General features: G+C 39.4%; 1 protein-coding gene across 3 annotated transcripts; it reads right to left on the bottom strand.

Annotated features, from left to right (window-relative positions):
- Positions 1-898: 898 nt before the first annotated feature.
- Positions 899-24,568, bottom strand: SNAP23 (synaptosome associated protein 23). Of its 3 annotated transcripts, none has more exons than XM_063117663.1 (8): positions 24,329-24,568; positions 12,427-12,532; positions 11,577-11,618; positions 11,045-11,093; positions 10,598-10,715; positions 7,546-7,698; positions 7,123-7,267; positions 899-3,755 (listed from the first exon to the last, which is right to left on the bottom strand). In XM_063117663.1, exons 2-8 carry the CDS (start codon positions 12,481-12,483, stop codon positions 3,690-3,692), a joined length of 630 nt encoding a protein of 209 aa, XP_062973733.1. In that variant the 5' UTR covers positions 12,484-12,532; positions 24,329-24,568; the 3' UTR covers positions 899-3,689. The 3 variants fall into 3 exon arrangements, with proteins under 3 accessions (XP_062973733.1, XP_062973731.1, XP_062973732.1); XM_063117661.1 differs by having other exon boundaries at positions 12,427-12,535; XM_063117662.1 differs by having other exon boundaries at positions 24,325-24,568.
- Positions 24,569-26,156: the final 1,588 nt, after the last annotated feature.

Consider the following 26,156-nt stretch of genomic DNA (forward strand, 5'->3'; position numbering starts at 1 on the left):
CCATTAGCCATTGTGAGTTCTGGGCTAAAGCAGCAGCTGCTGCTTTAGTTGCTCTTGCCAGGTGACTCTGTCAAAAATAACTGTGTACAACAAAATAGTCAATGGTGCCCGACACGTGACATAACCAATTGTTCAAATTACTGCAGCGTTGGTTATTCTGGCTGAATAACTAACCATGGTGTGAAAACGTCTCGACAGATGATACAATAACCAAACGTTGACTATTTAAGTCACTGTTGGTTATCATGTTGTCCGAACCCAATCATTTATTTATTTATTTATTACATTTCTATACCGCCCAATAGCCGGAGCTCTCTGGGCGGTTCACAAAATCATAGTTTTCTTTTAGCAGTAAGCTGACAATTTGCAAACAGTCTGCAATAAAATCTTTCATGATATGTCCTCCTGCAGGTGATAATTCATTCTTCTGCCTCCACTGTCATGTTTCTCATCTATAATTCTTGTTCCAATACTACTCACTGCAGTACAAAAATTCCATAAAGATCACTCTAAACTATATTTGAATGATAAACAAAACTTTTGTTGAACCTTTAGAATGACAGAGCACTGAATCTTCCATTTTCATTACCTGCCTTTCTTTCATCGTGAAACTAAAGGTAGCATAGATGGGGTTCTTAAGTTTCTCTTCCAGGCACTAACCATAGCCAGACCCAGTTAGCATCAGCAAGGTGACTGCATCATGTCACATTATTCAGTAGACATTGGTTTTGATAAATGTCCTAAATGTGAAGAAGCCATTGGGAACAGGTAAAATCAGTTATCAGGTCTGCATCTCTTGTGCAACAGTATAGCAGCAACTTCAATTATTAATACTATATACTTTGGGGGAGGGAGCTGGAGGAAGACATTCATAAGCTAGATTTATTCAGACCAAATATAATGAAGAAAACCTGAGGCATTCACTTTATTACAATTCAAAACAATAAGGCAGACAGTGTCTAGCAGTTTGCTCTGGGATACTAAGCTGTTCCTTAATACAAATCTTCATCAATTATAACAAGATAATTATGCTATCTATATTCAAGTGCTTTGTTACAATGCTATACAAGTTGTACAAAGTTTCCACGGAAGCTAGTGAGGAAATGTGCATTAAAGCAGCATTTTACTCTTAACATCTCATCTGTGATGGTAGTTTGATAAATCTCACATTAGTAGTGAAATTAAGAACAGATGTTGGAGCTCAAGAAGTTCACTGTTTTGCTTCCACAGGGCAGTACAGTTTAATGTGTTCTGCCATTTTCACCAAATTTTTTAACATGTATTACTTAAAGGTTTGTTTCTCTTACTAATACAGTAAACAAATTATTAATTTGAGAATGTATGTGCAGTTTCTACATTACATAGCTAGAACTGCCACCTTACACCTTGTTGACAAGACTTTACATACAAAACTGAGCTTTATCTTATTAAAATAAAGGTATGGCTCAATTGGAACTGATTTATAGAGAGGAAGGAAAATGAGGTATCTTCTTGACATTAAAGAAAAGTGACAGTATAATACGCCAATTTGTTTTGAGCTCTCTCTGGTGGGTCCTAAAAACAAAGATTGTTTCAGCAACCACCATCACAAGGCACTTCTACTTAATTGGAAATAGAATATACATGAATATCTTCCTCTTAACCATGTAAGAGTGCTCTCCAACCTCTAATTATCATAGATACTTATGATTAAAAATATGCAATTTAGATTAACATATTGAACAGTACAAAAGTCAATTTCTGAGAAAAAACCATGTTCGGTGAATTCTTAATTAGAACTGAACTAAAGCTTTCTTCAGAAAGCTTGAGAATTTCATAGAATTGTAATTAAGTGACTCCTACAGACATGTGACAAGAAAGCTAAATCAAATACCTTAATCCTAAAACAGGAATGAATTGAAGTGATTACTACAAACTAATTTATTACTACAGCAGGCCTGTACAACTTGTAACCCACTAAACTGTGCAGTCTACTAGCAGCTGTGTATGATAGTTCCCCATGGGCTCCTAGCTTTGCCATGTGTCCAAGACTAGAAAATGCAGTGCAGCTAAGCACCTAGAAGGCACAATACATGGCTAATAGACGGCGTTCACTCAGTGGATCACAGTTTGTAGTGTAGGCCTGTGCTATTGCCAAGCGACACTTTACATGACAAAGACAGATGCAAAGATGTTTCAGTACTGATTTACTCTCCCACACATTTCAATACAACTTTGAAGATTGAATATAAATATGGTTCCAGCTAGAAGATGTGAGGCAACTGTATTTTGTAATTTGACAGTTACCTGAAGAAAATCATGTGCGTGCACATTGTATTCAGGTGAGTATCCAAAACAACTCTTGAAGTGAGTCTTGCCAAGCAGCAGCAAATGTTAACTCACTACAACAAGCATAGCTTTTTTCCTCATTGGAATCTAGATTGTGCTCTGCTTCTGATTTATTTCTAGAAATCCCACATACTTTTAATAAATATCCCCAAATGCTGTTCTCCAGTTGTAGGGTTTTGGTACTTAGCAAGATGAATCATCCTCTTCAGTTTACATTTCTTTAGAAAATAGCATTACAAAATAGTTTTCACTTAGACTTAAACTCTGTACATAACTTTAGTAAACTTTGCTTTTGATAGGACACTGAAAAATGCTCACACACTGAGATCTCTTCAACAATATTAGTTTTTGTGTCCAAAAAATACAGACTTTTTTAAAAATGAGTGTAAGTTCAGGATGTTTCAGAAAAGTTATGTTAATTTGCAAAGGACTCTACCCTTGGAGGTGCTCTGCTTGTAATCCCACAAAAGCACTCCATGTGCACTTAATGGTCAACCAGAGGGACATGAGCTCAAGTGTTGTGTGTCACCTACTTTTTCCAAATCCCTCAGACCACTATATAGTGCATCTTGAAGGAGTAAAGATTAGGGCTGGTAGCAAACACCCCAATCATTTGGGGTGAAAGTGGGGAATAAACCACCTAAAGGTTCTGCAACAGTCACATGTACCAACTATATAGGTTTGTTTAAAAAAAGGTAGGGAATCATAGTGTGACTACACATCCCCTCTATCTCCAAACAAGAAATGCTCTCTGGCTCGAAAGTGTATTCTTCTCCAATGTATATCTTGTATATTAACAATCATGTGCTTTAGAGCCCTGTACTCAAAAGTAGCAGCTACTAAACCACATGTTCCAATCAAAAGAAAAGAAAAGAAAATGTTCTCAGCCCATGCCATCATGTAAGATTTGGTAGTGAAATTGAGTGCTTTGTAAAAATTAGGGGCAGTTAATTAAAAAAGACAGTTCATGAAAATCATTCATCTACTATTTCAGTGATGACATGCAATATAAGTGAGGTAATTAAATCCAGTGAGTGCATCCTTTTCTTTGCTGCCTCACACGCTATATTGAACTGCAAAAGGGGGAATAAAGCAGAATTGAGGGGCGGCAGGGAGGTACTATGGAAAGATACCTAGCCAGAAAATGAAGCCCTGAGGATATGGAAAGGGGTAAGAAAGCTGAGTTTCTGTTGTGCTGCTTTCCTGGATTTTCAGTCTGTAGACGTGCAACAAAGAAGCCATATAATGGTGTCCTGCTTTGTTTCCCCTTCTGAGTCCTACTAGCTCTTCTTCTTTGGAAATTGAGGAGATTTGTAGACTGAAATACATTTTCAGTTGGATGAAGAACTGGCAGCAGACGATCAGTTGTCAATAAGTTTTTTGGCTTTTACATTGGCTTGCTCAATACGGTCTTTGTTGGTTTCAGCCTGAAATAGAAAACACAGTGTAAGATTGCTAGTAAACTAGAAAGATTGGGGGGGGGAGTGTCAAGACATGCTGTGCCACTATTTCTTTAAAAGCCAGCCCAGAATAGGTTTGATATTATGGAAGCAAAAGAGAGTTGTTAAGGAGCACATGAAGCCATTTGAGTAGAAGAGCTTCTCTCTCCCTAAACTCATACAGTATGTAGGGCAAATTCAATTTACAAATTAAGGCATTCTGAATAGGGAAAGTATTGGGGGAGATGCGTGGGACCCTGAATGATGTGGCGGCCAGTCATTACTGTTGGCCACTAACTGAACATTGCACCAGCATTTCAGGATCCGTGCTTACCTCCTGAAGTGTTCAAAGCAAAATGCAACTTTCTCATTTTAACCTATTAAAGGCTTGTATGAGACAGCTTCCTTCCTCATGTCTTGCTGCGAGAAAAAAAATTCTTGGGGCCTTTCCCATCATTTTGTATAACTTCCTCCAGCAAATGAAGTGCAATGTTTTCCAAAAGCACTGCAAAATCTTCCTATGCATTTATATGTTTAGTGGCCAGAAATTGTTATATTATTAAATTGTTAGGAATTATATAGCACTCTTAAATATTAAAAGTGCTTCACATACGTAATCTCAGGTGGTCAATACTACCACCTCCGTCTTACCCTGAGCAAAGGGAAAGTTAAGGCAGAAAGATAGACTAGATTTACCCTTGTGTAACACAAGGATACTAAAGTGAGTTCATAGCTGAGCGTAGGTCTGAATCAGGCTTCTCAGCTTCCAGCTTTTAGATCATGCTACTTGTCACTATGATGATAGGAAAGGAACCTCTCATGCAAGCACTTGAGTCATTGCCGACTCCTAGAAGCACGCCTGCTTTCGCTGACGTTTTCTTGGCAGACTTTGTAGTGGGGTGGTTTGCCATTGCCTTCCCCAGTCGCAGTTACCTTTCCCCCAGCTAGCTGGGTACTCATTTTACCGACCTTGGAAGGATGAAAGGCTGAGTCGACCTGAGCCGGCTGCCTGAGAACCAGCTTCTGCTGGGATCGAACTCAGGCTGTGGGGAGAGTTTCAGCTACAGTAACTGCCGCTTACCACTCTGCGCCACACGAGGCTCTGTCACTATGATACCACATCACTTATCAGTAACACTGATAAAAACCAATACCAGCACAGGGTTAAACAGAGGCTGCTTTCAATGACAATTTTATGCAAATATTCTTCTCTTTCAGTCCTCCTCCTCCTCCTCCTCCTCTTCTTCTTCTTCTTCTCAAAGTGTTTTGAGGGGGTTGGGCATTACAAATCTAAGGCATGCCTTCTAAGCTGGAATGTAACATGTAATGAATGAAGGCAGAATCCCAACTGATTCCTTAACCCAGGGGCAGGCAACCTGAATGGGGTGGGCTGAATGTTGTGCTTCCCAAAACCTCTTGCCTTACTAGGAAACAATAAAGAGGTCTGCCACGTAATCCACAAAGCTTTATTCAGGCAATAAACATCTCTTCCCACCTGAAGAGAGTCCAACTTTCCGCTAGGCAAAACTATGCAAACTAAGCGAGACAATTGTCCTTTCAAGAATTGTCCTTTCAACGCTTTGACTTCAGGGAGACTGGTTCTGTAGAAGTCTTTGGCGAGAAGCTAGCCAGGCCGACCTTCTCTCACTTTCCTTTAGTCTGCGGCATACTCTAGGATCAGCTAGCTTTTCAGTGCCCTCCCCCTGGGAAGAATACTGATTTCCCACAGACTGTGTTTTGTTTACCAGTGCATGTGCTGGTAACTTCGAGGCTTGACTTCTGCAATGCGCTCTACATAGGGCTACCTTTGTGCCTAGTCTGGAAACTTCAACTAGTTCAAAATATGGCAGCCAGGTTGGTCACCAGTACACGTAAGGGGGACCACATTACACCAGTCTTAAAATCTCTTCACTGGCTGCCAATCAGTTTCCGGGTGAAGTATAAAGTGTTGGTTATCACCTTTAAAGCCCTACATGGTTTGGGTCCAGGCTACCTGCGGGATCGCCTTCTCCAGTACAATCCGCCCTGCACACTCAGGTCCTCTGGGAAGAATTTACTCCAGCCAACAAAAACAAGGCTGACAACTATTACCCAGAGGACCTTTTTTTCTACCACTCCCAGTTTGTGGAATGGCTTGCTGGGAGAGATTCGTCAACTAAACAGTCTTCCAGAATTTAAGAGAGCCATAAAGACTGATCTCTTCCGGCAGGCCTACCCAGTTGAATTTTAAGATGCCTTTTTTTAATAGTGTGCTGCTTTTAATGATGCACTGGTTTTAAACGTTTGAATTAGTTGTATGTATTTTATGGTGTTTTTATTTGTGTTGTACCCAGCCTTGATCCAGAGGGAGAGGCGGGTAACTACTACTACTACTACTACTACTACTACTACTACTACTATTATTATTATATACTTTCAGAGATAATATCTGAAGAAAGTTTATTCCCAGCTGGAGAAGAGCCCGTGAAAGCCCCCTCCTCCACTCCCCGTATAGGCTGGAATGTTTCTGGTGCTGTCTCTTCTGCTTCAGAATCTGATTCTGATTGATCACCTGAAACTCCTTCCCCCAGCCTAAGGGGAACAGGCCTAATCATGACAGCAAATGGCATCAGGAGGAGTGACTTTAACCCCGACACCATTTGGTACCCAGCAGGCATGTCATAATGATGATCTTCCTGGTACATCTGCAGGGAATCAGTGTTGCTGCACATAGGTCTTCTCCCATGGGAGAATGCCCACATTTTTTTTATTATTTATTTATGCAGGGAAATGGCTTTGCCTGCCCTGTATCTTCTCTCATTGGGGAGAGGACACAGAACAGGCAAAGCCACTGCTCCCCTAATCCGCTTGTTATCTCCTATCAGTGATAACAAGGGGATTCACCTGCATCTCACTCAGACTCCATTGTGGAGGACTTCTATTGTTAGTCATAAGGCAATTTCTCTCCAAGTCTCCTCACAAAGCCTCTAGCAACGGCGGGGCTTGGGTAGGGTCTGCAGGAGGAGCCTGAGCTTTCACAGGCTGCCCTCCCCTCCCCTATTTATCGTGCAACAGGAAGGCAAGGTTCTCTCATTTTCCACATCAAACATCAATTGTGGGTAACAAGCGGTTATCACTGTTTCCTTGTGTAATGACAACCACAACCACAGGAGTTTGCTATGGATTATGCCTATTTGGCTAACAGAGTCATGCCTTGGGTGCAAGGATTTATCTTATCCACACAAAGGGATAGAACCTGTTGTCAAAGTTGAGGAATCTGGCTACAACCTAGCCCTGTGGCCCAGAGGACATGTTGAATTGCCCATCTCAGCACTAGGTCTGCCAAGGTTAAGACAGCAAGATTCTTGGTTCTTACCTTGTCGTTTATCCGGTCTATTTGCTTGTTTTGTGAATCAATCTCATTACCCATGTCCAAAGCCATATTTTTCAGATTTCCCAAGATGCTTCCCACCTGAGTTAGATTTTCCTCCATCTCATCTTCTCTGGCATCATTTGTTATCCTGTTGAATGGATAACAGGAGAAACCTGTTAAGAAGTCACAAATTCCTTCCTCTTGAATGTCACATACCTCAAGTTTTTAGAACCATGATTTTCAGCAACTGAGTTTTCTAAAAAGTTTGAAAATTTGAATCAGAAAGTGATCTTATGACCTACAGACACTGAAGTCTTAAAAACATTTTTTCAGAATAGTCTCTCATGGGTTACACAGGATAGGTTTCTCCTCACACTTTTCAAATGCAAATATATTCCGCAGTGGGCAGGAGATGAAGCATCTCACCTTGCTATGTATCCTCCAGTCGTTCCTCCTGAGGTCTGTTGCTGATAGTCTGTTACACGCCCCGGTTGTTTAGACACTATATGACCATCTGAATGCTCTGTACCATCACTCCAAGTTGTTTTGTATGATTTACTAGACTCAAAATTCTTTGTTCTACAAAAAAGCAAATTTATTCTCAATTAGATCTAACCACACAGATACAAAGTTTTAACTATTGTGAAAGGTTCTATCATAAGTAGAACGAAGAGTTGTTTCACACATGACACTAGTAATAAATCCAGGTTTGCCCCAGGGAGCCACAACCAGTCCTGACTTCCTATGATTTTACTCTAATAACATGTTTTCAAGCATGTTTCTTACACTTGCACTAAGCTTTTTCTGTGTGCACCTAAAAATGCAATATCCAAAGTGGATTTTAAGCCATGTGATCTTACATTAGCAATCCCATATGAAGGTTCTATTTTTATGATGTTCATATGCTATATTTTATGAAGTTCATGTGCTACTGTTGATATCAGAAATAATTTCTTACAACTCAACCCTCGCATCAACAATGGCTTAAATATTTAAAATGAACTGTAAAATCATATTTTATGGTTAGGAAAGAAATAATCCATGTATCTTCTAGTAGAATATTTAGGACACAGAACAGTGGGATATCAACAGGAATCACAATTCCAACATTGTATGGAGAAATTCATACAACCACTGATGATCTGACAAACTTGTATATAGCATAATTGTTGTGCTTCTACAGGGGAAAGTAACTTCTTAATGCAAAATTTCATTTTCTAATTCCAATATTTACTTGAACAGAATTTGACAGAAAACCCCTAATTTCCTAAAAAAAAATCCAGTAGATACAACTGAATATCAACCACTACTAGCATCGTAGAAGTCACAACTGTTTCTGATTAATCAAGTCATAATATATAACACGATCTACAAACATCATGGCACAGATACAACACAAATATGGATCATCACAAGACTGCTTGCATGTTAAGACCACATGCACATGCACACATGCACCCAGTTAGAACATCACCTTCAGGCAGCTGGTTAACAGTACAGGCTGTTTCATAAGATTGAACTTTTCCTAAAGTCCACTTTGACCAGTTAAACGAATCCAACCTCTGGTGTTAAATCTTCATTTTATTAAGCAAGGAAAAGTGGGGTGGTTAGGAGAGAGAACAAGAAAAGAGTGAACAGTAAGGCAAGCAAACAGAAATAGTTGTTAGCAAATAAACCATTTCAAAGGATAGCGGGGATTATTTCTGTGATTAGAAAAAACTTCGCTTTAACCTTAACCCAGGGACAAGAAAATTAAAATAATTCATGTTGTGAATGCTATATTCACCACTTGTGTTAAGACTAGACCATCGCAGGACTATTAGCAGAAAGCGACAACATAATGTAGCTCTGGGAACTGAAAAGAAAGTATTTCATTAGTTCGCCCCCTCCAAATCCGTCCTGTTTCTCCTCCTCTACTTGCCCTAGTGACTATTTGAGGGGTCAAGAATATTAAAGAAGCTTCCACTATCAGATATAAATGAAATAATAATATTTGGAATGATCACAAAAGACCAGACACAAGCTAGAGAGAAAAAAGTGAGAATGTGATAGCAAAAGGAGAAAAAAGAAATCAGATACTTAATATGTATACCACAATGTTCCCAAGTTGCTCCAACTGCCTGTGAGTGTGATTTCTTGCCCCAGTCCACCAACTGGAAAAAATTCTACAGTTTTACTACATTAGCTAAGTGTTCTTCTGAAATCTCTTCATTGGCTTCCAATTCACTTCAGAATCCAATATAAACTTCTCCTGTTAACCTTCAAAGCTTTTCACGGTCTAGCTCCTTCCTATCTCTCCTCTCTCATCTCACACTATTGCCCCGCTCGTGCTCTTCGCTCCTCTGATGCCATGTTTCTCGCCTGCCCAAGGGCCTCTACTTCCCTTGCTCCGCTCCGTCCATTTTCTTCTGCTGCCCCTTACGCCTGGAACGCTCTTCCAGAACATTTGAGAACTACAACTTCAATCGCAGCTTTTAAAGCTCAACTAAAAACTTTTCTTTTTCCTAAAGCTTTTAAAACTTGATGTTGTGCAGACTTTATACTGTTAGTTTTACCCTACCCTGTGCCTGCTTACCCTACCCTGTGCCTGTTTGCATTCTCTTCCCCTCCTTATTGTTTTACTATGATTTTATTAGAATGTAAGCCTATGCGGCAGAGTCTTGCTATTTACTGTTTTACTCTGTACAGCACCATGTACATTGATGGTGCTATATAAATAAATAAATAAATAATAATAATAATAATAATAATAATAATATTTTAACAATACCAATTTATACTAGCACTGATCAATACATTCTCAAAAAATCATAATGGTAGTTTTAAAGATGATCCAAACTAGTGCTGTTACTATTATTTTTCCCACTACATAGCACCAGATTCAAACATTTTCTAATATTTCAATTTTAGAGCCTCCCTTCCCACTATACAGAGAAAAAGAAAAATAGTCTATAGGAGGGCAACCAGGATGATCAGGGGTCTGGAAACAAAGAAGAGAGACTGAAACAACTGGGCATGTTTAGTCTGGAGAAGAGAAGATTGAAGGGAGACATGATAGCACTCTTGAAATATTTAAAAAGTTGGAGGAGGGCCAGGATCTTTTCTCGATCATCCCAGAGTGCAGGACATGGGAATAATGGGCTCAAGTTACAGGAAGCCAGATTCCGGCTGGATATCAGGAAAAACATCCTGACCGTTAGAGCAGTATGACAGTTGAACTAGTTACCTAGGGAGGTTGTGGGCTCTCCCACACTAGAGGCATTCAAGAGGCAGCTGGACAACCATCTCTCAGGTATGCTTTAGAGTAGATTTCTGCATTGAGTTGGACTCGATGACCTTATAGGCCCCTTCCAACTCTACTATTCTATGATTCTATAGCACACCAGTGAAAACTTTCCCATCTCTGAACTTCTGAATATTTCCCAATGGGTGGATATTTTTGTTGAAAAAGCACTTTATCAACCTGCTTTTAACTGACCTATTGCAAGGACAGACACACAGACCACAACACTTGTTGAGCTCAGTCAAGTTCTTCTCAGCTTCTTTCATGTCTTTGTTTATCTGGTCCATGCCTTCTTCTATACGATTTAGCTGTTCTAAAAGAAAGTATTAAGAAAAATAAAAGGTTAGGGATTTTAAATGTTGCAAGATGCTCCCTTCTCAGATAGGAACCTTTAAGGTTCAAAATGCTTCTCATAAAATAGCTGGGGAAATACATTAAAAAGCAATTTTGAATTTGCTGAAAGAGAAACATTTTTTGAAAGCCACTAGCATGCATGTGGGTGATACCCTTATCCCCATCTGAATTGAATTACTGATATTCCCAGATTTTTTTTTTACTGAAGTAAAATATTCTAACCACAATAAATGAATATTTTATTATCCAACTTGTCACATTGTTTTACATCACACATGTGCAACTCACCCCCTTGTTCATCTAGCATGGTGATGGTTTTGATTCCTGTATCTTGGGACTGTAAGGAAGGGGAAAAATATGAATAGGTAATACAAAACCAGCAAGATCCAGGGCTAGAATTGGACCCAAATGTTTGAAACACAATGATCCATTCTACGGAAACTCTATTAAACAATTCCATAAAACAAAAAGTATTCACTAGTACTGTATTTATATTAGCACTAAGTAAATCTGAAGGACAATTTTTAGTTGTGATGAAAGATGTACAGAACATTTTAAAAGATTTGCAGTGAGGATTCAAGTATCTTAAGAGTTAATTTTGAACTTATCAAGACTATATACAGCACACCATAAATATTCAAGTTGCAATGTCACTGTTCTGCTCATTTTCATCACAGAGCTCTTCTACATAGACTTGAGAAATGTACCCACACTATTTAAAATAGCAACAGCTGTTGAAGCAACTGCAGGAATGAACTGCTCTTAGACAATTTGATTTGTTTTTCCCCTCCCCCGCAAAAAACCTTAAGCTCTTCCTTACCTCAATGGCCAAGCCCAGAATCCTCCTTGTACTTTCCAAAGACTAAAAGAAACACAAGACTTATTTTCAGGCATGCAGACATTTAAAAATATTTCACAATCACACATGGTTCACACTGTTTCAAGTAATTTAGCATTGTGGTATACCCTTGTTTCTGAAACTATACAACTGGGTTCCAGTGCTCCCTTCAGTTAGCAATATTCTCAAATCAGTATTTTTTGCTTTCGAAATTAAAAGCTATATGACAGATCTTTTTTCCAATAGTATAAAAACTATTTGGGGCATTATTTTTGAACACTAAGAGTGCAATTCTATGTGGATCGCCAGGAGCCTCTGAACTCGGGGACTGGCAAGTATTCAATGCAGGGTGGGGAGACAGTGGAGGCAATCTTCGCCTCCATGCTTCAACAGCCCTGCATTTCTGCCAGATGGGTGATTTTGCCCTTGTAGCATCGTTGGCTTGGAGGGGGGAGGAAGGAGGCTGTGGTGGCCATAGGATACATTGTATCACAGCTGCCCTGGTCTCCTTCCTTCCCTGTGAACATCCCCTTTCCCCCCCCATCTCCACACTACATTTTCTGAGCACAAAGAAGTAGCCAACACAGTTCTCTCCATGCCAGCTACAAAGGGGAGGAGGAGGGGTGGAGGGTGGTTTTCTGGCTCCGAGGTTGAAGCTAGAAAACCAGACTATCCTATGCCCCTCCCAATCACTGTTTGGAGAGCATAGGATCGCTCCGGAATTCACTGTGAGTGGGCTTCCTATATCCTAAACAGCTTTCCTTAATCTAAGGCTACCTTTGAATACACAAGCACTGACGGAACACAATACTCAATTTGTGAAGAGATTTACCTCATCTGTAACCTGATGAGCTCTCAGTTGAATTTCTTGTGGTGACAACTCAGCCATGATTAACACTTCTTTTCCAATATCCAATTATTCACAAACAAGGGGATTTCTTCTGTAACAAATAATGTATTATTTACAATGGCAGAATCCTGACCAATTTCAAGTAGTACATTAGAGAAAAGTGGTAAGAACTGTCACATTATATTTACTATAAGCTTAATTCTCAGATCTCAAAGCAAAGAACAGAAAACTGCATTTTAAAAATTCCATCAACAGAACAATCCATGACAAGGACTATTATATATGTCAAAGCCATAATAAAATAGTCCTTACAGGAGTTGTGTTCATTGCTTAAAGCAGGGAGAAGCAACTTGTGGCTCTCCAGATATTTTGGTTTATAGACACCGTCATCACTCACCATTGGCTATACTGGCAAGCGCTGATGGGAGTTGTCAGCCAAAACAAGTTGCCCATCCCTGCTTTAAAATCCAAAATTGACAAATGTAATATGAACCACGTTCAATCATGCCAACAGTACAGGCAGTTTAAATGAAGTTTTCCACTTCTACGTGATTAGTCAAACAAAGGCTTGAGGAGAGACTAAACTGTGCCCAGCTCCATTTTCTCACCCAATGAAACTTTATCAGTTTCTTCCCTTAATCCCACAAATTGTAAATATCCATCAAAGAAAATATTCCATTTAAAAAAGGGGAATTATTGCTTTCCTGATCCTAGCAAGAATGAAAAAGCTAAAAATCTACTAATCCAAGACTCCCTTCAACTGACCACTACTGCTGCCTTTCAGGAAAGTACAAATACTTTTTGGAGGCCCAATCAGAAAGGCAACTGCAGCAGCTAGGATCATGGCAAGTGTTACCTCCTTCCTCACAGCAAAACACATTCTTCATAGAGCAAATGCAGCAGCTGGGACCAAACAAAGGAAATAAAAGCTGTTGCTTCCTGTGCTTTTAACACATGATTTCAATAGAAGGGGAAACTCTTTAATACAATTCTTAAATGTTTTCAATAGATTTAGTGGTAACTTTAAATCCATTTGTCTTTACTGGACATTTTGAATGTTTTGAATAGCAAGCAGAAGAAAAAAGAAAAGGAAGAAAAAAGTCAATCCAACAATTTTGCTCTCCAAGACAACTCCCTGTGCCTGGCAGTCTATAACACTTTGGGATTCAGAGCTCCATCAGATGAGCATTTTGTTTCATGCTCGTTGCTGGGTACTCACAGCTTTTCACGTGCCTCCTGGCCCTTCTAGCCTTCTTTGCGCAACAAAAAAAAGCACCCCAGTAAGTCCAACTTATTTTTAAAGACGGAAGTTGCTGCTATTTCCTGCTGTGAGCAAGAAAAGCAGTGGGATCAAAATGGCCCACTGAATGGGCCATGTGTAAGTTGTTTACTTCCTCTTTCAAAAGAGGAAGTAATAGGGGACAAACACACGGGCAGAGAAGCAAAGGTAAGCAAATGTGATTTCCCTCTCTGTGATGATGCTGTAAATGTGAATTCATGATGCATTCATGAAAATGAGTAACACAGCAAAAGTCCAGACAGAGTATTGACAAAAAACAGGAGAATATTTTATTTGTCTGTAGACCACAGTTCTTATGTTGCAGTTTATTTGATTTGTCCTTGATTTCCCTCAACTGGTCTTCATTTATCTATTGTATTTTAAGTACTTTTTTTTAAAAGGAAAAATTGTTTTTCCATTTTGTATTTACATTGGGTGGAAGCCAACGTCACCTGAGCATAAGTCTGCTCACATAACAGGATTTTCTCCCTCTTCTGCACTCCCCTGAAAATATGTTCCAGAAAGACATTCTGACATTGGAAGCCAATGTCAGACAAGCTTAAGTCTGCTTGCACAACTGGACTTTCTCCTTTTCTACATTCCCTCTTCAGCCCCCTGAAAACCTGCTCTAGAGAGTTCCAAGCCCCTGGAGCAGATTTTGCTTAGCACAAAATAAAAACCATGCAAAATATACCCTACAGAAAAGATGGTTAACTGGCAACCTCCTTGGCCTGAATCTAGCACATAAGGCAATTTCGTCTGGTCCTTGGTGGCACAATCAGATTTTAGTCAAGGTGTGATAGATGTTTTGCAGTTTCACAAGTATTTTCAAGTTGTAGGAAAGGTATTCTACACTTCAACATTAAAACTCTCTTGTTTCATTATGTATGTGATATTTAATCCTATTTCTTTTGTATTTAATCCTATTCCTTTTGTGCACTGATAAACACCACATTTATGAGGGTAGAATGGCTTGTTCTTGAGAGTGACTTGTACTCAGGATGGCTTGTCGTTTTGTCCCAGCATGGCTTCTTCTAGCAGTTACAGAGCAATTTGTAAGAGCCACCAAAAAAGCCCTTGCTACTCTTCGTGATCTTACCGCCGCCGCTGCCAGCCTCCCTTCCCAGTGACTGCCCCTCCACTGATGCCGAAACAGCACTTTGGAAGGACCATAACTCAGTCGCCACTTTTAAAAAAATATTTTATCAGAGCTTTGGGAGTATGCAAATAGGATTGCCCTTCCTCCGCTGGTCTTTTGCAAGTGTGCAAGAGTGCAGAACCACCTGTCTGCTACGTGCAGTCTTGCCATGTGAATTTCCTTGTATGTTGCAGCAGAGAAGTGGTTCTGTACTCTTCCGAAGCACTGGTGGCGCACTTCCAAAGCACTGGTGGCGAATGAAGTAAGTGCTTTGAAAAGGCATGGTGTTTGGAGCAGGGAGGAGGCCAGGGTAGTTTCCTGCTGTAGGGACAAGGAAACAAGATAGGCTGCTACGCAAAGGACACTGGGATATATGCAAGTAGTAGGCTGGAGGACTGAGGAAGAACAAGGTCCTGCCAAGCATCTGGTCAACCAATCTTCTAGGGTTGGCGAGCAAACAACCAATCCAGGGTGGTTTATCCTCCAGGGTGGTTTAGAATGATGTACAAACCCACCCCTTAGACTTAATGAGGCAGAAGGTGGACCTAGGAAATATGATGTGGGAGAGAGACCCACATGAATGAGGGGGATACTCCGGGGCCATTAGTCTTATTGCATTGTTTTTGCTGAATCCCCCTTGCAGAGTTCTTAATATTTAAAATACTTTGTATAAGCCCTCTCACAATTCTTGACAAAATTAATTTCCTCCTCAGAAACAACTCGTGAGAAGTTTCTCAGTTCTATTTTGATACCGAAAGCAGACATTTCAAATATTAATCTTCAACTCCCACAAAAGTTTACCACAGTAGCTCATGCATACATATTGAAGGGGTGTACAATAAAAGCAAATGACAAATCTACCAAAGAAATAGATCAACATTAATTTGAGGACATGCGTATGAAAATGGAGCTTATTGAAATCTTTTCCTACATTCAGTGTTCTGAGAAACATCTTGCTAAATATTTTTGCAAAGCAAAATCCTGTCACCCAATCGCTTCATACTACCAGACACATACAGTACTGGTCTGATAGAAAGTTTATCTTAGGCTACTGAGACCAGACCTAGCCTTAGTCATTCATGCTCTAACATAATGTGCACTACATGTGGGCTGCCCCTGAAGACAGTTTAGAAGTTTCAAACTCACAATAATTGTTTACTTATATGTCACCTTTCCATGGTAAGTCATGTCCAAACAGCTCACAATAATGTCAAAACATACAAGATTATCATAAACAATTCAACTGAGAACATATTAGCAAAACATAAACAAACAGAGAATCCATTTTCCAATAGGCCTATCAAAACATCTCATATTTATCCTTTCAGTATTACACTGACTGAACAATGCAGTTGCCAAAAATGAAGCTCCTAGAGTTCTGACAGGAGCAAAACAATCAGATCACACCAATTGTTTCTGGGTACAATTCAAGGTTCTGGTCTTGACCTTTAAAGCTCTAAATGGCCTAAGACTAGAATATCTCAATTATTAGTCTGCCTGACAGACTAATTATTAGTCTGCCTTTGTCCCAGCATGGGACAAATTATTAGTCTAAATTATTAGTCTAATTATTAGACTCAATTATTAGTCTGCCTTTGCTCTCCTGCTTTTGGTTCCTCCACCATTAGAAATGCAGATGTATACCCGAGAAAGGGCTTTTTCAGTTGTAGCACCCAATTTTGGAACAATCACGAAAGAGTGTTTCATCTAGCCCCTTTGTTGCTTTCAGGCAGTGAAGATAGTTTTATCCCAGTGACGTTTTGATGAGTTACTTTCCTAATGTTTTTTTTAAGCTGTTGCTAACTTTCAATTTTCCAAATTGCTTCTGCTGATTTTATTGTTTTTGTGCTTTTTTTTTTTTACATTATGGTCATATATTTTGTAAGCCAGCTTGATATATTTTATAGAAAGGCAGCATATAAATAAATAATAATAATAGTAATTCTCAAATGAATGTCCCTGCTCCTTCCCATCATCACGCTCACTTCAATAAGACTCTACATGTATGTATTTGCATACAAGAAACATTGCAATATTCTAATTTCTGATACAACCAGAAGTTGGATATGAATCAAAATCCAAAATTAAGGGTGGGTTACAAAGATTATTTCATTAGCAGATTTTTTAACTGTTTCTTAGGACCTGTTTAAGGTTATGGGTACTTAAGAATTTTAAGATGCCCTGATTTGTTATTTTAATATTGTATTGGTTTTATATGCTCTTTAATTAGTTTTATGCATTTGATTTATATTGTATTGTTGTATTAATGTTGTTCCTCACCTCGATCCAAAGGAAAAGGTGGGTAAGAAATTATTATTATCATCATCATCATCATCATCATCATCATCATCTCACTACAAGTAGTTTCTCAATTAACAAACTTTATTCATATTAATTTTATGGCAACTGTTTAGTAGAAATTCTTTGATGCTCCCAATAATGCTTAGACGGCGCATGATTATGTTTAGCACCATAGCTATCAAAATGTGTTTAATGTATTCTCATTATCTTTTGTTCCCAGTTGTTAATTTGATTTTATCCTCCACTAGACAGCATGAGTATACATATCAACTATTTTCACAAGTCCTTGAGAACTCATACTACAAGAAGGGTGCAATCCTATGGTCACTAGACACTGTCTAGAGGGCCATAGGACTGTTCAGTTTCTGGGAATTGAGGCCAGACCCAGGGCTCAATAATTTATCTTTTTTTCTGGTACAGATTAACATGGCTGCTATTCTGGAATTTCTTACAAAGAGTTCAAGTTAAACAAACTTCTCCTAAATACGTTTGGGAAACATATTTTAGTTCTTTTTAGGGTTAGGGTTAGTTGTTTTCATTAAAGAGGTTTACTGGCATATATTTGAAGAAAGCAATTTGAATCCAAGGACAATAAAGATTACTACTACAAATATTGACCAATAAAACATTCACAGACCAAATTGCAAAGTAAAAATGACAGATGATATGGCTTACTGTTTATTTGGGAATCTGATATAGGGAAGGGCAAGGTAGCTAACCTTCAGGATATTGTATTGAAGACCAGGTAGGTGGGACCATTACATCGAAGCAGCTCTGCTAAAGAAGAGGCTGCAAAAATCGTGGGTGGGTGGGGGAGAAAATAAGATGAAAAAGGAGGCACCTAACTGTTTAGACAAGCAACACTTTTAAAACTCAATAGTTTACTAGTTATTACCAGGGACAAATACAGAGCACAGGAAGCAAAAATGGTAGAAAACTAATATATAAAAGAGAATCTCAACTTCAGCTGAGGTGGACTTCATTCTTCTACATTGGGCTAAGCCTCATAATTCATTCTCAATGTCAAAAATACAGATTTTCCAGTTTGAATGTGTTTTCTTCTTTTCAACTGTCTACACTTGAAAAGGGAATCTCTTTCACTTGGACATAACTAATAAATCAGAATAGAAAGAAAAACAAAGTAATACTTCCAACGCAAGATACCTGCTACTGAGAAGTTAGCCAAGAATGCAATGCAATACTTCCCTTGTACTAGGGCTTTTCCAACTGCATTTCCTGTTTGCAAACAAAAACAGGAACTCCTATAGATTGCCTAAGGATGTCTTAGCATTCAGGCATTTGAAGGTGATAGTGAGAAATACATGATAAGAAACACCATTCTGCAATTTTCACCACGAAGAGGAATTTAATTTTTTTCCCACCAATGATTCAGCAAATATGAACAACTGTCACTATGTCTGAACAGAATAAGAACAAGTTGTTGGTTTACTACCTTATGAAGTTGAGGGTAACCAATAAGTTTAGCTCTGTAGAAATCCCTCAGCTTTTCTTTGACTTTAACACAATTTAAGACTGGATTTAGATATACCGATGTACACACTCTAAAAACAAAAACTCTTTCCCTCTACTTTTCTCTTATGAATCACCACAGCAGCTAGAGAGCTACTTTCTATCTGGAAAGAACTTTGAGCTTGTATTTTATTGCCATGCAGCGATGCTAGTGAATTAATTGCAATTCTGGATATTTATTTATGCAAGCATATATATAGCACTAATAGCTCTGTTAGGGCTATTAGAACTGCTATGCTGGCCCATTTGTTAGGGGGTGAGTGTACGAACCAAGCTGCTTTTCTCTTCTGTAATGAATGTGCAAGTGTGTGTGGTTTCAGAACAAAAATCTGTAAAAAAAAAAAAAGTCTATGCATTTGAACTTTAAAAAGTGTTTAAGCTAAATTAACTTTAAGCTAATTTAGAAGAAGGTATTCATAAGAGCATAGTGTATAAATCCACTGTGTGTGCACCACACAACTAAAGACCTGTTAGAGCCGTATACATGCAAGTTGCATGTCCACATGAATGAGGATGCACAGCAAAGGTGGGAACTTGTGGCCCTCAAGATGTTGTTGGACTCCAGCTCTCATCAGCTCCAGCCAGTATGCTCAATGGAAAGGGATAATAGGAACTGCAGTCTAATAACATCTGGACTATTTGCTCTCTTCTGCTCTTAAGCAATTATAGCAGGTTAGCAAGAGGAGAAATAACATCAGACACATTTGTGGAAAACTGGTTGGACTTTTTCACATTTATTAATATGAATCCTGGCGAACCTAGACCCCCAATGACTCAGGAATCCTTTTGGTCAGAGGTTCTAACTTAACCTGCATCTTTTTCTGTACCAAGTGTTTATTGAAGGAATGAACACCCATGCTTTTTTATAGTGGTGCTGTGGGAACATTTATATTGTTGTTGAGTGTTTTCTTTTACTCTGTGTTTATTGTATTTGTCCTTACTTGAAAATCAATAAAAATAGTATTAAAAAAATGTCTTTGCGTTATTATTCCCATGGCTAACACTTTATAATTATCAATATAAAACAATTTGTAAAATTTAGTACTGTAAACAAGTCCAGTCCAAATACAGTACAAATATAAGCAGTCCACCTCCCGATTACTACAAATGCTTACCAATTTGGGATTTAAGTAACAATTATGGTATAATAAAGGGTATTAATATTAGGATTAATTAGCAGAATATCATGTTGAGAAAGTTAGGAAATTATAAATGTATATTGTTAAATATCATCAAAAGCCAGAAGAAGCCAATAGTACAATCACTAAAAAACAAGTCATACCAATACCACTCAGGATGACTACTAGTAATAACTTGTTCAACCCTTTGTTAGCCGCATTCTGTGGAGTGACCCAAAAATGAATAAATGTTTAGTTAGAAAAAATGGATCTGTAGCTGCTACAGAGCACCAAAAGGGTCAAATTCAGCTTACTTGCAAGCTAAGGGTCGTATTTTAGCTTGCAAACAAGCTAAATTTGACTTTATAATGCTCTATAGTGCTACAGACACCATTTCCTCCCCACGGTAAGAGGGGCCACATTGGGGAGCAGCAGGAGTAATATGTTGCCCACCCCTGCTTTACAGCGACTGACAAAATGAAAATTTAAAAACAAAGGCATCACTCAACATTTTCCTGTCTTCTCTTATCAGCTTCCTGAATATGTTTGAAAAACAATAGTATTATTAATGCTCTGTTGTCTTAGTTTTTTAACATTTAAAACAGCTTATTACTCAGGAAACCCTTTGAGAAGTAATCTTCATTTACCTATTCTACAAGCTACGAATTCATATACACTCACCAAATTACAATTCCCATAATTTTTCAAGGAAGCCATGTCAAGTTAAAATGGTATAAAACTGACTTAACTTTGTAGTTTAATTTTGCCCCTAGAATCTATCAATGTTTAAACTCTGTTAATCAAAACTTCAGTAGAAACCACTTTCAAGGATAATCTGAAGAGTGTATGAAGCCTCTCTTGGCATGGGAGTTGTATTTATTTATTCATTCTAAAGCAGAGGAACTCTGTCTGCACCTACCTTGGAGAAGATACAAAGGGCAAAGTTAAAGCAGCAGCTTTGGAGATTGCATTTTTACCAAGAGAAACATTTTCTTACTATTCTATTGGAATTTGTATATAAGGGTAACCTTCATGAGGATATGGGTCTTCAAAACCTAACACAGCCCAAAATATATTCAGTAGAGGAACACCTGACTTTTAAAATTACTAATATGCTTCTTGTTAGGGATAGTGCTTCTTGTGTAAATCTGTCACAAGTGACTGCAAACTTCCTGAAAATGAAGTAGCATAACAATGCATATTCCCCAATTGCAGGCATTGGGGTTAACAAGCATTTTGTTGCCAAAGGCCCATCGTTAGCATACACATCCATGAGGTCCCAGATCCAAAAAGCTTCATGCATGAACAGAAACTGCTTCTTCATGCAGGGGGAGGGGATTGCAAATTGCCCTTTGTATCACTTACTCCGGAGAGTCTCCCAAACTTCAGGAGAAGCTGTTCAGGGTCCATGAAGGGCTGCTGTGGATCCAGAAACATACATGCATGGCCATTTGTATCTCATGAAGGGTCCAGAAACATAGATGTATGGTGATTTGTATCCCAGCCTACATATTTAAACAGAATTCTTTTTGAGACAGTAGTCATTATTTGTTTGTGACTTCCTCTGAATCATCCAATAGAAGCAGTCATGAGAAGTTTTTTTAAAATTATAAAAAAGAAATTGTCTGGAACAAGTTAATTAGGCTAGTTACAACACTGATATGGATTCCCTGGGCAATGGGACAAAAGAATCAGTACTAAAGTACAAAGCTGTTGCTCTTTGTGGTCTATGTTTTTCACACATATTGGGCCTGTGCAGAACCTTCATCGGGAATTTTCCAAAACTAAGTTTAGGCAGGAAGCATGTGTGTGAATGCACAAATAACCTCTTGAAGAACTACAGTTACGTGAACCGCCCAGAGAACTTCGGCTATGGGGCGGTATATAAATGCAATAAATAAATAAATAAATAAATTAAGCAACCTTCCTTTCCGCTAGGATCTAAAGGGCTGAATGCAGTATTTCATACAAACACTGACTTGAGGATTTTCAGCCATCTAGCCTAAAGTTTTGTGACTTTCCGGATTGACATATAACACAGGAGAAGTGGAATTCCCAAGTCCCCCAAGCATAGGTGAAGTTATCTTAAGTTTTCAAAAGGGGCTTTTGGAGTCCAAGTACTAGTCACTAGGATAGAACAGTACTGAATATGTGTGCACTTGTGTTAAAGACGTATTTAGAGTACATGTTGTGCTACCCACAAGAAATAAGTATGTTCAGGAACTAAAGCAGGTAGTAAAAGACAGACAGCAACATGTGGGACTAAGAGCTATGCTAGCATATGGAACTGAACTCACAGTGCTAGATATGTAGAGGAATTAGAGTATATGGTAGCAAGAGAGTGCAGTATCATGTGTGCACAAGAGACATAAAGCTATGTGAAAAGATTTGGAAAAGTTATCTAATGGCAGCCTTGCAATTTCCTGCTCACCCTTGGAGATTAAGATGTGATTACCAAGGATTCCTGCAAGCCAATTTTGCAGGTTCTGAAACACCTCTGCTTGCTTTTGAGCAGCCCTTCTACTATTTGAGATACAGAGGATGATAGGAACTGTAATCCTAAGGACCACAAACCAGGAGGAGGCAGTTTTGGGATAGATGAGAACAAACAAGCTGTGGCTTTATACAGATAAGACAGAATTACTGTGTGTGGGGAAACCTGCTCATCTGGATCGAGGTGTGAAACTAGTGTTGGATGGGTTGCACTTCCCGAAAATAACCAAGCACACAGCTTCGTTATTCTGCTGGACACAACATTATCTATGGAAGTGCAGATTATTGTGATATGTTTTCTATAGTGCTACCTTTAAAGTTGGTTCACAAACTTAAGTTGGTGCAGAATGCCACTGCCCAGATGTCTGCAGGAATTAGGTGATCAGAACATATAACAATAATTCTGTCCCACTGCACTGGTTACTGGTGTTTTTCCAGGCCCAATTTAAAGTGATAGTGATCATCTTTAAATTGAGGTCCTATTCATATACTTGCCAATAAGATCTATTAGGATGGTGGGCACAAGAGATATGGCCTTTTCTGTGATGGTCCCATTCTTGTGGAATGTGAGTGTTGCTTCTTCCCTGTTTTTAAACAGATCTTAAAGACCTGGATGTTTGAGTCTACTTTTAAATTAATGGATGCATATTTTTATTTTTACTCTTGCTGCTCAGTGATGTGGGCTGAACGTTTTTCCAGTTCCTTCTGTTTCCATTTCTATTTCATAAGTTCATCAGTAACAGTGAATGGGCACCATTCACTTCCATTCTGTTGAAATATACATAGGATCGCACCATTAGATAACTTTATCTCCAGGAAACCTTTGGTGAATGTGAGAAGTTTTACCAGGCAGTTTTGGCTGTTGTTGCTATCTCCAGATCCAGGCTCTTGGAGATGAACATGAACAGGTTTGACATTGGTAACCTTAAAACAAAAACTTTAGGGTTGAATGTATACAAAATTAGCTCTCAAAGACCTGATCCATACAAAATTGAAGAACTGTGGTTTTGACTTGTACTTTCCACTTTTGTTAAAATATCCCATGCATCAGTTCATGTGTCTAATTGTGTGGAAGAAGGATAAAGTCGTCAAGGGTTTAAGAAGGATAAATGAGGAGAAGCGCTGATGTTAGTGCACTAAAAATAATAATGAATGGATCGATACTAGAACAATTGTAACAGAAAAGCCTGCAGTTTACCAAACGTTCAAATTATATACTGGATTCACCAGCATAAAGATATAAAGACTGTGAACCTAGTGTCAGTTCCAGATTTGGGGATTCCCATGACAGATGCACAGGGTCCACCTCCTTGCCACTGTCACCACTGCCCATTCCCTGGCTCTTCCTCAATTTGCACCACTGCCCTGAAGAAGATGGTAAGGCAAATGAAAGTTACTGCTCCTTCTCCTTGCTCTTGTCACTGGTCATACATTTGAAGAAAGTAGGCAAGAAGGCTGCAAGGAGAAGGAACAGAGCCAGGAGGCCCTGCTGGGCAATGGACCTCAGCAGGCACTCTATAATGCTGGCCCATGTGTGAACCTTCCACTGAAAGGTATATTGTGAAGAATAAATGTATTCACTTTTAAAGTATATCGTGAAAACTATGTTTTACAATTATAAGCTACTACTATTTTTCTGAAAAGCCAACTAGCTGACTTGTTTCATGCAAGGGAAAGCCACAAAACAAACCAGTTGGCAGCATTCGTTTAGGAACACCTAACCAGACCAAGGGAAGCCAGGGCCTAATCCTACAACTCGCTCATGGCCTCCTCGCCCAGGGTTCATCCTGGGGATCAGTCTCGCGTTTAACCCCTTTGCCGCCTATTTCTTCCGGTGCTCAGACGTCCCTAGTTCCCCCTCCTTTCCCCCCAGAGCAGTCTTCCCGGGCGCTCCGCTTCATACTTACGCACGCACCCGACCCCATGATAGTACTCCTCTTCCCCGGCAAGAACACTCCTTCCTTCCTCTCCCACTGAACCCTTGGCTCAGCCAGCCAGCCAGCCCCTTCCCCCTTTGAGACTCACCCCACAGCGTCCGAGACGAGAAGCCCTCGCCCTCCTCTCGAGCCCCACACCCCGGAGCTCGGGCCTTTGGACACAGCCACGGGTTGCTGTGCTTCTTCCGCGCCGAGGGGGGAAATCGCGCCACGAGTCTTCGGGGGAGGGGGCTTCACTCAGCCAAGCCCTACCCTGCCCGGCTTCCTGTAGCCTCCTCCCGTCAGTTCCTTCTTGGCTGCCAAGCCGAGCTGTCACCCTCCCCACACCCGACAACAACTCCCGCCTCCTTCCCTACCCTCCACTTTAGAGTCACAGCGTATTGGCCACTTCCGCAGGAATTGTTTATTGGTGAAAACGAATGGCTATCAAGCTCTGGCTGTACCTTTCACATCCAAAGCACGGCGATTCACCATAATGCTTTACGATCTCTCCTGTTCCCCCCCCCGCTATTTTTGTTTTTAAATGATTCAAAGTGTACTAGCGTGAGACTTATGATTTGATCGGACTATATACCTTCAGTTGAGATGTCTCCGCCTCCTGAAACATAGGCTAAGATCAACACAGATTAAAGTAAACAAGTTTTTCAGCCTCTATGATTTGCTACTTGACTGGACTTCCAGATCCTTCTCTGGACATAACAAAGAAATGAACAAATACAGAACTAAGCAAACAGTAACGAATTACTGCTTACAGACCCATCTCCAGTTTACAGGCTGGAGGTGTCATATATCCTGTAAGTGCTGTATACCCAGTCCTAGAACATTCCCCCTCAAAATGAAAGCACAATAAACAAACATATCTGTGTTGTTTTACTCTACCCTGTGCCTGTTTGGTGCATTCTCTTCCCCTCCTTATTGTTTTATTATGATTTTATTAGAATGTAAGCCTATGCGGCAGGGTCTTGCTATTTTATTGTTTTACTCTGTACAGCACCATGTACATTGATGGCGCTATATAAATAAATAAATAATAATAATAATCTTCCAAACCTAAGGGGGTTCGTGTTTGTCCATTCAAATCTTATGTTCATTTGAGTTTATGTTAATACTAGCTTTGTGTTGCATAATATTGTAGGTATAGTCTATAGGCAAACTTCTCTGTAATACTCATATCTGCTGTACATGGCATCATTTCAAGTTCTTCAAAATGCCTGGCAATTTCTTCTGGCAGTAACTGGTCTCCCTTGAAAAACTACAGGTTTCTGTTATAGCATATGCTCCTTTTCTTCTCAAGAGGTTCTGATTCCTTGTAGTAGTTCGACCCTCTTTCCTTTAGATGAATGTTATCAAATGTTCTACAAGAGGCCAAGATTTTTCTCTTTGTGTCAACAGAGGTCAGTTACTCAATTTCTTAGGATGCAATCCTACATATATTTAGAAAGGGGAAAAATGTACAACTCCTAGCATGCTGGTTGGGGAATGCTTGGAGATGCAGGGCTTTTGTTCTGTCTAAACATACATGGATGGTACACACACACACACACACACACACAAGGGTGGGGAAGAGAACAAAGGTTGGCCATAAGAAAATGCCAAAATCCATATTAGTGTAATACCTTTATTAGGCCAATTCAAGCATCACCAAAAATGTGCAAGCATTTGAGATCTCCAGATCTCTTCATCAGGCAAGAACAAAAAACAAGGGGGGGGGGATGATAGGAGAGGGGCCGTGGAAGCCTGACTTGATATTGAAGTCATGTCTGCATAGTCAGAGCCTTAAGAAGATATGGTGGAGGGCAGCTTACAAACATGATGATGTGATGGTTACAGTGCCCCTAGGCCCACTGGAACAAGGAAGTAGCAGGGTATTGTTGATCTTCAAAACTGACCTGGAACAGGACTATGCAGGTGAATAT

The sequence above is a fragment of the Elgaria multicarinata genome, chromosome 2 (genome assembly GCF_023053635.1).
Source record: "Elgaria multicarinata webbii isolate HBS135686 ecotype San Diego chromosome 2, rElgMul1.1.pri, whole genome shotgun sequence".
NCBI classification, from domain to species: domain Eukaryota; kingdom Metazoa; phylum Chordata; class Lepidosauria; order Squamata; family Anguidae; genus Elgaria; species Elgaria multicarinata.